Source organism: Schistocerca americana, chromosome X (assembly GCF_021461395.2).
Source record: "Schistocerca americana isolate TAMUIC-IGC-003095 chromosome X, iqSchAmer2.1, whole genome shotgun sequence".
Taxonomy (NCBI): domain Eukaryota; kingdom Metazoa; phylum Arthropoda; class Insecta; order Orthoptera; family Acrididae; genus Schistocerca; species Schistocerca americana.
Window position 1 is genome coordinate 765871061 of NC_060130.1, and position 12948 is coordinate 765884008.

General features: G+C 38.9%; 1 protein-coding gene across 1 annotated transcript in view; it reads left to right on the forward strand.

The window, feature by feature from the left end:
- Positions 1–12948, forward strand: part of LOC124556304 (tetratricopeptide repeat protein 7B-like) — a 235552-nt gene that overhangs the window by 79639 nt on the left and 142965 nt on the right. Inside the window, exons 5-7 of the mRNA XM_047130278.1 lie at positions 2344–2470; positions 2565–2698; positions 2801–2918. Of these exons, the coding sequence (XP_046986234.1) occupies positions 2344–2470; positions 2565–2698; positions 2801–2918 (379 nt within the window). The remainder of the gene's footprint in view (positions 1–2343; positions 2471–2564; positions 2699–2800; positions 2919–12948) is intronic.

A 12948-nucleotide genomic window follows, 5' to 3' on the forward strand; every position in this document is an offset into this window, starting at 1 on the left:
AGCAGATAGTATCTCGTTTTGTGCTCTCAATGTTAGTTCTAACTGCTGTGTGATACTTTTGTCCAAACAAAACCTCAGCTTCGAGGATTTATCCGTAAATTCTGAGAATGAGTTCATTCTTTGTAATTTTCAGTAGACACATCAGAATATTCAGATACCTGTAAAATAAACGAAAAAAACAACTCACATCACATAAGCACATGGAATGCTGCCCACCACAGTGGTCCAGAATGCTCAGAAAATGGAAAGTATAGTACAGTTTCAGAGTGTAGTATTGTTACAATTATCTGTATGGTTAGTACAATAGAGAGAGTAGGATCAATTGGATAACCAAAAATCCCATGAGCTGACTGGGATTCTAACTGAGATTTTCTGCACTGTATGCCTCAATATAACCTCTCAGCTACTGAGACAATATAACATTTACCCCCTGAAACATACTGCTTCACATACTTATGCATCTTTGTTTCTTTCATCAATGTGCGTGCAGTTGTCGTTTATGCACATGTTCAATAGTTAAAAAAATTAACATGCAATGTATAGTTATTGCTACTCAAGCTGAGAGAGAGAGAGTGGAGAGTACATTCATAACAGACGTTCAACATTATCGGCTGCTGTCAAAACCAACATACTTAACTGTCCACAGCAAATATTTAGAACTTTCCTTTCTTGCTGTGCGGCTGAGTGTCTGTTTATAAAATGCCTTTAAACTAGTTACACAAATTGAGACATATCTCCAAGAACTTTTATGAGATCAATTATTATTTGCATTCATTTGTTGCATTACCTAACCTTACAGATAAAACAAATACATTTTAAGCCTCAGTAGTGTGGTTGTGGCGTAGTCACATTTTTGTGTGTTAATAACAACTTCTTTATTAATTTAATTTGTATTTGCTCATAATAAAAGCATTGTTTTGTTATGCAACTATATTGTAAACTGAGGCTTATAATTGAACACGACTTCAGTCTGCGAATTTTCGCCAGTCAAAGTTGCTCCTACTTCACAAAGATACAATCTGGGATTATTGTTTCATTCTGCATACAACTAAGATCAAATGCTTTATACAGTCAGCCTGAAGAGATCTAACATTGCATGGTCCAACTCGTAGAGTGTCATTTTCTTGGACTTAGTCAGCAGAATGGCCCCTTCTTTGAGAATGTGTCATTTCTGTAGGATACAGATTATGGTTGCTAACTTCACTTTTTCTTGCTCTGCTCGCCATAAGATCCCAGCAATCTCACCAGACAAGAGAGTAGATTGTTTCAGCATAAAAATGTTTGTTTCAAAGACTCTCCGTTCCCTGGCCACATAAGGGCCACATAGCAGATTAAAAAGAAATGGTGATGAATACTCCCCTTCAGTCACTACCTAGTTTTTATATGAACTGATACCAAGTCCTTTTGGACCACAAAACTTTTTTTAATATATTAAGAAAAAATTTTAGGAAGTAAACTTAGTTATCAAAATGTGAAGTGGCTCCATCCCAATTAAAGTGGCAATCCCTACTTCATCACAGGCATTGCCATCCTGTGAGAAGCTCAGTTACACTCCCATTGCTGTGACTCATGACAAGAGCCTCAACATAATCCTGGGTATAATTTTCCATCAGGGCCTCACATTGTAAACAGATGAACTGGATGCAACCTTGGAAGAATGGGGTGGATGTGGACCACTGCTGAATGAGGACACTTCGTGCAACCAACTTATAGTTTGTATTGACTGTAGAGGGCGGTATTCCCCTTGGTCTTTGAATTGTGCCATTTAAAGAAGGCATGAAAGCTAAGAGTACAAAATGTTTGAGCATCTTTCTGATTTTTAAGCAAAGAAAAAATATGATTATCTACATCACTTTTAAATGATAACAAATTTCTCAAACATCGTAACTAACCCCATGTGAAGACACCCACATCTGCATCAATGTCCGGTTGGGGTGGCTGGCTGAATGCACGTATTAAATTTGGCATTGCCACAGTACCAACGTAGCAAAGCTTTCAAACCAATCAATCATCCGTACTATTGACTCAGTAACTACAGAAAAAGATACCGCTCCTCTTGAGGAATCATACATTAGTCTGGCCTGTACACAGATACTCTTCCATTTTATGGTTGCATCCAGGGAAAACTACTTGTACTGTTGAGGCATACAAACTGTAGGACTGTGCAAAGGCTATGGTTCTTGGGAAATTATGGGTGTGCATGTATTCTATGTATACAAATTTTATTTATACAATTTTCTTTGCTCTTTGCGAATGTCACTGTTTTTGAATGTCAATTTTGAAAGCGAAAAATCCTTGAAAGCTTTACATGGAATTACTATGCTAGTCTTCTCTTTTGTACAGGTTCATATTCACCTCAACCACCGAATCCAGCAAAACATATTGGCCCTATATTGGAAACAGCATTACAGAGAGCACCTATTCTTTACATGCAGACTGGAAAGCTTCAGTCAGCTGTTTCACGTTACAGGTTGTGTGTGTGTGAGACTAATGTTTTTGGAAATGAAAAACCTAAATAATATCCCACAGATTTTTATAAATTTCATTGTGTTTTGGACAAACAGGGTTATGTTAAGTGCCATAGAGACAGCCGCAACTCAGAGTCTGCGACTCACACTGACACGACGACTAGCAGAGGTGCTACTTCGTGGTGTTACTGGGAAAGTTTATGTTAACCCAGAAAGAGACAGCAACATTTGTAAGTAATTCTTAGTGTCTTGTATGTTGTTCCATATTGTGTTTGATGCTTACATAAAATTATTTAATTATGAACGTAAAATATAATACTTTTTCTCTGTAGTTCCAAAAAAGAGTAAGGGAGTTGCAGAAAGTCCATGGAAACCTCGAAGGTACATAGGTCAGCATCTGTTCGTTCCCCGTACTGAAAATGAGGAAATAATATTGTTGTTATTAATCAGGTAAATAATGTCTTGTATAATTTAATGTGTTAGATGAATTACCCACTTATTAGAGACAATTTGAATGTAATTTAATTTGTACGCACTACTGAAGCTTTTAATTTGATAGTATATTGCTAGCACTTGCATTAATTCTTGTGTTAATTCTTGATACTCCGTGCGCAGGTTTTTGGTCATTAATAAAAATCAGTATTTTTGTCATTGTAATATAACTTACGTACTTGTAGTTTTTCTATTGTGTCGGTATTTCATCCCATGGTATTGAAAATGGGGCAGATGGCACATTTGTATGTTGCCATCTTTATAAGTGTTTGATTTTGCTTCCATTGTACTTTTTTGTAATCTTTCTAATGAATTATTCTTTGTCATTTCATCTAAAATTTGTTTGTGCGTATTCAGTAGTACATTTTTCAGTAGGATGATGGCAGTCTGTGTTCTTATGGCTCCTGACTACTTGCAATTACTTGCCAGTTTCCATTTGATCTGTAAAATTCTCTTTGTTTAGCATCGCTTTTCACTGTTAGGAATGAAAGAACTTGGTGTGGGCAACATTCCAGATTCAGCACTTTATTGAGGCTCACAACATGTATCTCAGACATGCCCTATTAACTTAGGTGGTACAGTGGTTAGGTCCACTGCACTCGTGTTCAGGTATAGTGTTGTTCAAAGTGCCAGCTACGCATCTTGGTCTAGGTTTCACTTGGTTTCCTTAAGTAATTTGAGACTAATACTATGGTGTTTTTTTTTGAAGAGGACATAGTTATCTCAGTTCCTCTCTTAGTGTGATTGAAGCCTGCATTCTGTCTTCTGGGGGACATTAAACCTCACTCTACCTTTTCTGCACTTCCTCTTACCTTCCCTTGTCTTCAGCATGATTTCGCCAGAGGAATGGCATATAGTTTGTTGCATTTGAACCTTTCCGTAGACAAGCATGTGTAATAAGAAGTCATTGAAATATCTTATGCATATGAGGTTGGTGTTGGGCAATTTGTACTGTAGTTAGTAATATGTTAAATGATTAATGTGTTTTGCATGGATATAACTCAAGAAATTATTTATGAAATAAGAAATTATTTCTCAAGTACCTTCATCCAACTTTGTCTAATACGAAGATTTTGGAAGGAGCTGTTCTGCGCACTGTTATTTCACACCTGAGAAAAATGGCTGACCATGATGGAGTATGATGCATTAGCTCCACAAGGGTACTCAGGATAGAGAATTTAAAAATGGAAGTTGAATATAGTTAAAATTTATGAATGGCTCTTAATGCCAGGTTCTTTGTAAATTTGACTGTATTTTGGAATCACTGCAGTAACATCACATACCCTCTCAACCTGGAAAGTTTCATTTCCCTCTCCCCGTCTGGGTGCTTCCCTTGTTTATTCAGGCGGCGTATATAATGAACCTTTCACTGATGGGAGAACTGATTCAGACTATAGACTCATCACAGAATACAGCCCTAGGCACTGATCAGATTCATAATCAGATGCTTCATATCTGAATGTTACTCAAAGACTCCATTTACTCAAGATCAACCATACTAGGCTAGAAGGTATATTCCCTACACAGTGGTGAGAGAGGACCATCGTCCCAATCCTTAAATTGAACAAAAACCCAACTTTCATTGACCACTACCAACCAATTAGCCCCACAGACGTACTCTGCAAACTGCTTGAAAGGATGGTAGCTAAATGGCTGTGCTGGTTTTTTGAATTCTGGGAGCCTATCAATGTCATTTCTGGAAGGAACAATCCACAATCATCTGTCTTGTTAGATTGAAATCAGCATTCGGACAGATTTTTTAAATAAATTCCGGCACTTCATCACAGTCTCTCTCTCTCTCTCTCTCTCTCTCTCTCTCTCTCTATGCTCTCCATGGGTCCAAGAGAACAGAGTCCGAGAGGGCTCTGTGTTGAGTGTTACATTCTTCCTGATTGCCATCTCTGGGCTAGTGACTTCTGTCAGGCTTGTTACATCCGTTGTACCACTGGTCACCACTTTGCTTTATATCAATGACTTTTGCATTTGGTAAAGCTCCCAAGATGCAGCCTTGGCCAAATACTAGCTCCAAGAGGCCATCTGCAGGGTCTCTGCTCAGACCCTTTCCTATGTCATCCAGCTCTCCCCAGTAAAAATGAATCGTGCATTTTTGTTGCCTTATCCCCATATATCCTGACTCAAAGGTCTACTGGGGCACCCAACTGTTAGATACTGTAACACAGTCCAGATGTTTTGGGACTCCTCTTTGATAAAAAGATGTGTGGCTGCCCCATATTCCTCAACTGAAGATTAGCTGCGAGCAAAAACTTAAAGCTCTCTTGCACACATCTCTTGAGGTATGGTATCCACCCCCTCAGAGGTGTCGTCATGATCGGAAAGTGGTGTGGTCTTGCAATTAATACACTGTGCTAAGGCTTGGAAAAAGAAACCGTATCGGTTTATTTGGTTGATTTTATCAGGTGTGGGTGTGTGTGTGTGTGGGGGGGGGGGGGGGGGATTACATGGTAAGGATTGCCAGGATGACGAGAGAAAATAACTCCAGTAGCCCCAAATCCATCTCAAAGGAGAAGGGAAAATTCAGAGATAAAGGAACTAAGCCATATAGTGTCTGCTCTAGGTGGTGGCTCGGAACAGAAGAGAGACTTTTTCCATCATGGTGCTGAGAGCCATCAGTCTCACCAGTCGGGTGATATGGTGATGTGATTTGATTGTCAAGGTGGCTTTGCTGGTAAAGATTCACCAGGTGCTTCACCTCACTGGAATTTATTCCAGGTGACAACTTCTCCATCTCAAATGGAGAACACATTATGTAGCTGTAAACAGCCTCAAAGAGACGCAACCCTGTTGCTTCGTTTATCTTGGTGTTGTACCATGAAATTACAAATGCCAGTAGCCTATCCCAATCTGAGTGTGTTTTATGAACGTGTTCAACCCTGCCATTACTCTTACTGTGAAATGGTGTAGTTCACCACATCTTTATTTTAAGTAATCAACACACCTGTACCATATGATTGGACATAGTTATTTTAGCCTCAGGACTTCCAAATGGTAGCGATAAATGATTGATGAAACTGTCTCAGTGGCCCTGTCTTCGGCAGGTATCATAATAAAATATTGAGAGAAATGGTCAATGACAGAGAAAACATACGTTATTTTGGACTGTTATATGGAAGGGTCCAACTAAATCCAGTGATGGGATCTGAAAAGGTCATGCTACCTTGGGCAAAGTTTGAAGAGGTACTTTTGGTCTTCATCATTGCATTCTCCTAGCACAAGGGATGTAATTTTGAAAGTATACTTTGGCATCTTTCTTTCGCTGTGGCCACCAATAATGACCTGTAACATGGGCTTTGTAGCAGTTTTCACATTATGGCATGTCTGTATGCTGCTATGGTGACATTGTTGCAGTATGCATTTACGGGTAGCCTTTGGCACTGCCATCCTGTTTTCCAAGAAGTATTTTACTATATAAAACATTTTCTCTTGTAAACAAAACCATGAGGTGACCCATTTCTTGCACTTAGCAACAGATTCTTGTGATCATTTTGATTCTGATTTAACTTGCCAGGCTTGTGTTTTATTATGTGGACATATTCACTAAATTTTAAGGCCCATCTAACAAGTCTGTTCCTGGGATCTTTTAAACTCAAAAGCCATTATAAAGCAGATCTGTAATTACTGTGAACTATCCTCCATATAGGTAACACTGAAAGTAATGGGTGCCAAAAGCAAGTGCAAGAAGTTCCTTTTTTTGTGGTGCTGTGGTTTTGTTCAGTTTGATTCAGCTGATGTGATGGGTAACCAGTTGGTTTTTCTTCACCATCTTGTATTTGACTCAAAATGCAGCTGACAGCTACATTGCTATTATCATATCACCAGATAAAAGATAGCATAAAATCCAGATAAGCCAACACAGGTGAACTTGTATGAATTTCTTTCAATTTTAACATGGCACTCTACCAATCCACTGTCCAAATAAAAGGAGTTCCCCTTCTTTAGTGATTTTGTGAATGGTTTGTTGGTGGCTGCACAGTTTTCTATGTAACAATGATAGTAATTAATTAATTAATCCAAGAAATGGCTACAATTCTTTAATGTTCCTCACCAATGGAAAATCATGCACTGTGTCCATTAACTGCAGATCTGGTCGCACACAATCTGCTCCAATTATATGGCAGAAATAGTGCTTGTGTGGCTGTGCAAAACTGCAAAATTTTCAAATTTTGGTTAGTGTTAGTAACACAAGTTAGCAAGTTTCTGTATGTTCTCTGATCATCCAGGTATATTAGACATATGGTAAGTAGAAAAGAAGAAGAAGAATTGAATTGAATTGAATTTGATCCTGTAAGATTACATTGTGTACAGTAAATGTACGTGTAATATAGGTGATGTCAAAAGTATTAACATTCATTATCACCTATTTTTCTACACTTTAAGCTTACAGTTTTACATCATTGATAATGAATAACGATATGTGCAAATTTAATGGCATAAGTATTCTGCAACACTGTAAAACTCTTTTTCGATGAGATAGTCTTTAAGTTTCTTTGGAAAGTCATTGTCAAGTACACTATCTTGAAGGTTTTTAGGCAGACTTCTTAGTAGTCTGGTACCAGAGTACTGGGGTCCTTTTTCTAGCATTGCCAGTCAGTGGGGTATGCTCCGTACTTCGTTCTTCCTTCTTGTATTGTGGGTGTGTACACTAGCATTTGTAATCCAGTCCTCACTACCTTTTGTGATGTCCATTATTGTTTTTTATACATACAATGATGAAAAAGTTAAGATACCTAACTTCTTGAAACAGTTTCTGCATGTTTCAGAGGTCTTTCTTCTTAAAATGGTCCTAATTGCTTTTTTTGTAATGTGAACACTCATTTTGTCTCTTGTTTGAGTTTCCCCACACAGTCACTCCATACTGTAAGTATGGTTTGAAAAGTCCATGATACACTGTACACAGAAAGTTCTTGTCTGAATACTGTGATAGCTGCATCATTAAGAATATGACAGAGCTCAGTTTCTTACAGACATTATTAATTTTTTTTTCCATTTCAGTTCATTATCCACAAGAATACCTAAGAATCTAGCAGATTCTACTTCTTCCAGCCTTGTTCCATCAACCTCTAAATCCGTGTCTACAGCCTTCTCCCTGCATGCATAGTCTTTTTTTAGATTTATAACCAGTTCATTTTCCAACAGCCATTGAGCTGTGACATCTACAGATATGTATGCTCTTCTCTCAAGCTGGGGGACCAGCAAACCCATTGCAACATCAATTACAGACCTGGATGGAACCGACTGTGGGAACTCCGGAAATGGGGAAGTGAGGCTAGCTTGAGACATGGTGCTGTTTTGCAGTGTTGCATTTACTAATGCTTCGTTAAGGCACCTTTGCAGATCTTCATTCTCCACCATGATTTGCTCAGGCCTTGCTTCCACATCAGGTTCCATCTCCAGCTGTCGACACCTGATCCTGCCAGAGGTATAGTCTGGATTGGAAAGAGGTGTGGGCTTGTAATTAATATATAGTTTCTTTTTCTAAACTTGATTACTGTCTCAATTTATTAGCTCATGAGCATTTCATGCCAAGGTTTGCCAGGACTAGAGAAGATAACTCCAGTGACCTCAGACCCATATCAAAGGAGAATGGAAAATTCAAAAATGAAGGAACTAAGCCATTTAGTGTCTGCTCAAGGTGACAGCTCGTAACAGAAGAGAGAGGGATTTTTCAGTCGTAGCAACAAGAGCTGTCAGTCTCACTAGGCAGATGATCTGGTGACATGTTTTGATTGACAAATTGGCCTGTTCTGGAGTGGACCAGTGGATTGTTGTTGCATCAGCTGAAAGGTGACAGACAAAAGTGGTGGACTCTTTGTAAAATTTAAATAATAAAAATTACTCATTTTGAGGGCCTGATAGCTCCCTGTTCACCTTCCATATTTAGTGGGCCCCAGTCTCATTCCAATTGGCCTCTGGGTGCCACATTTATCGCTCAGTGGTACCTCCAGCTTTGTGGTTATTGACTCAGTCCAAAATTGTGGAGTAAAATGTAGCACTAGCACCTACTGAACTAGTCCTGTAGCCTATCTCCTTGCTGAAGGAGGATCTTCAGTTTCAGTGGTTCCAAATCTTCCTCACTTCTGCAATCACCATCCAACTACTTTGAATCATCCAACTTATGAAATTCTTTTTGCATACACCCCCAATACAGGCCCTTGTTTTTATGGTGGATGTGATAGCCATTAACTCACCACAGAGGAACCCTGGGAGACCCCTTGTATGCTCTGATCCATGAGCTGGCCTGCCCCATATTTTTTCTCAGCTTTGGCATCAATATTGCTTTCAGTGCCTCGATTTTGCCACTCCTACTGATGTGATTCATTCAAATATCTGGCTGATGTCACTAACTCCATATGAGTTATCTCTGGACTGATAACATTTCTCTTTAGTCTCTTGACCCTAAACAATCGACCAACCATATTTAAGATGTGGAATGTCTTTATTTAAAGCTGGATGAGGACTATTTTTATTCATAAAAGAAGCTACCTTTACAGCTTATGACCAAGCTTCCTTCATTGTTAACACCAAATCTCAAACTACATGTAAACCGATGAAACTTCAAAAAGTAATTTTTGAGACAGTAATCTTTTGCATTAAACTTCATTGTCACAATAATTCTGATAACATAGGTTGATTCGTAATACCTTTGTGCTCAAGAATTTCAATTTGAGTTCTGTAAATCATTGGTGGTTTCCTGTATCTTTGCATACTCCAAGTGGATGTCTGAAAGTCATTGTATTATGTTTTACTAACATTTCCTGTCTTTTCTCTGGTGTCCTTAGATTTAAACTTTCTCCTGAGCATGGTGTTTAGTTGTGCCATCTTGATCAACTTCATTTCAGTATTACACCTTTCACTAAAGCCCGATAACTCTACCTTGTATAAGAGAATTTGTCTTAAAATACATGTACTGCAGTTGATACCACCCAACAAAGGGATGCTGTATTCTTCTATACACTTGTTTTTCCACGTGTTATTACCATCAGACTGTAAAACCACAATCCACAGGCTCTTTGCTCATAATGTTTGTGAGAACTAAAAATCTGTGTGCTGATATTCAAATGATAAAACGAAAGCCTGTAATTTGACAAGTAATTAATGCTTATTCTGAACTGTACTTCAAATGCGTCTGCTCAATAGCATAACAACAAAAATTGCTGACAAAGAATATACAAATACATACAGTGATAAGTCGATTATTACAACACAGTTATTGAATTGTCCACATTTCAACAGATTGCTACTGCCAGCAGCCCGAGGAGTGATGAGGTGATGCAGCCCAAAGAGAGAGTAGGCTGACATTCCTTCTGTTGGTATGATACTTCTGTGACTATAATGCAAGTGGTTACTCAGCAGTGTACTCATCTGTCAGAATCAGGCTGTAAAGGAATATTGTAGGGACATAACACCAGTTTTACTTACTTTCCTGTCTTACAGGAGCTGTTCATGCTGCAAATGGTTTCTTTACAGTGGTTTTGTGGAAAAGCTGAGTGATATAGCTATTGGTGTCAGTGGCATTCAGATACAACTAAAATCTCTGGAAATTAAACAAAACTCCAAGGCCTGATGGAATTCCTGTCAGACTTTATATAGAATTTGCAGCTGAGTTGGATGCCATTAACCATGATATACCACAGATCTCTTCAACCAAAAATTGTGCTCACTGATTGGAGGAAAGCACAAGTCGCAGACATCTACATGAAAAATAGCAGAAATGATTTACAAAACTATCATCCAATCTCATTGATGTCTGCCTGTTGCAGAATCCTAGAACATGTTCTAAGCTCAATCATAACAAGGTGTTTTGAACATAGTTACTTCCTTCATGCTAGACAGCATGAATTCCAAAAAACATTAGTCATGTGAAACCCAACGTGTGCTTTTCTCGCATGACATACTGAAAGCCATGGCTCAAGGCAATTGAAATAACACTTATTAACATAAGTGCAGTTATATGGGGTATGAAACAAAATTCATTACTGGATTGGGTATTCTTGGTAGTTTCAGTCATTCTCCAGGGGAAGTGTGTTGGGATCTGCTTTATTGATCATGTTTATGTTAATGACCTGGAGACTGTAGTAACTTCAAACTTTTTGTTGTTTGTTACCTAATAATGAAGCACCATCTGAAGAAAGCTTCACAGAGATAGATCCAGTCAGATTTTGATAAGATAGATGCAAATATTGGCAACATGTTTTAAAAGTTCAGAAATTTAGATATTAAAAATGAATGCAATAATGTAGTACACTGTGATTAAAATATCAATGAGTCACAATTCACCAGTCAACACATATGAATACCTTGGTGTTACAATTTACATGGGTATGAAACAAAATGATCATATAGGCTCAAGTATAAGGAAGACATGTGGCAGAATTCAGTTCAGGGGTATGATGTTGAAAAAATACGGTCTGCAACGGGGACTGTGTACAAATTGCTTGTGCATCTCATCTTAGAATATCGCTCAAGTGTATGGGACCCATACCAAATTGGTTCAACAGGGGATATTGAGAATATACAAAGAAGTATAGCATGAATGGTTTCAGGTTTCTATGAGTCATGAGAGACTGTCACAGAAATCCAGAAAATCATAAATAGCAGATATTGGAAGTTAGTCGCTAATTATTGTGCAAAAGCCTACTTGTAGCACTTCAAGAACCAATATAAAGAAAAGAATCTAGAGATATTTGACAGCCCCTTACATATCCCTTCAGTAGGGACCACAAAAAAAATCAGACTGTTCACAGTGTGCACAGAAGCAGTTCAATAGTCATTCTTCCCACACTCTGTAAGCCAGACTGTGCCAGCTTGAGTGCCCGCCTGTGGATGGATGGGCACCTGTAGGCAGCATTGGGCAAACAGCTGACACACAGGCAGTGGCAGCTGGGCCATAGCCTATATGATTCCCTGGCTGAACACCTGTGGGTAGGGATGGCCAAGTGACTTGAACAAATGTGGAATGTATGCAATAAGGCTTGCTCTCTAAAGGCCCTAAATATTTTGAAATAGGATAGCCATAGTTCATAGGAAGCAGACTGCACTTGTCTGGTCCAGCTTTAAGAGCTTTCATGCAGTCTCCACTTGATTATGGTGTGTGGTGTGTGGGTCTGCAAGATCTTCATATTTAAAAATGTTGAATGTGTGCACCATTAAAGAATTAGGTTGACAGGCCTATAAATACTCCAGCGAGGCCCTGGAGGGCTGACGCGGAGAAGGGTTTCGTGTGAACAGCCGTTGTAGCTCGCGCTATTCGTCCACGAGACTCAGAGGGCCGTAGACATGGGTTCCCAGGTAGATGCCGTGTTTCTTGACTTCCACAAGGCGTTTGATACAGTTCCCCACAGTCATTTAATGAACAAAGTTAGAGCATATGGCCTATCGGACCAATTGTGTGATTGGATTGAAGAGTTCCTAGATAACAGAACGCAGCATGTCATTCTCAATGGAGAGAAGTCTTCCGAAGTAAGGGTGATTTCAGGTGTGCCACAGGGGATTGTCGTAGGACCATTGCTATTCACAGTATACATAAATGAACTTGTGGATAACATCGGAAGTTCACTGAGGCTTTTTGTGGATGATGCTGTGGTATATCGAGAGGTTGTAACAATGGAAAATTGTACTGAAATGCAGGAAGATCTGCAGCGAATTGATGCATGGTGCAGGGAATGACAACTGAATCTCAATGTAGGCAAGTGTAATGTGCTGCGAATGCATAGAAAGAAATATCCCTTATCATTTAGCTACAATATAGCAGGTCAGCAACTGGAAGCAGTTAATTCTATAAATTATGTGGGAGTAGGCATTAGGAGTGATTTAAAATGGAATGATCATATAAAGTTGATTGTCGGTAAAGCAGATGCCAGACTGAGATTCATTGGAAGAATGCTAAGGAAATGCAATCCAAAAACAAAGGAAGTAGGTTACAGTACACTTGTTTGCCCACTGCTTGAATACTGCTCAGCGGTGTGGGATC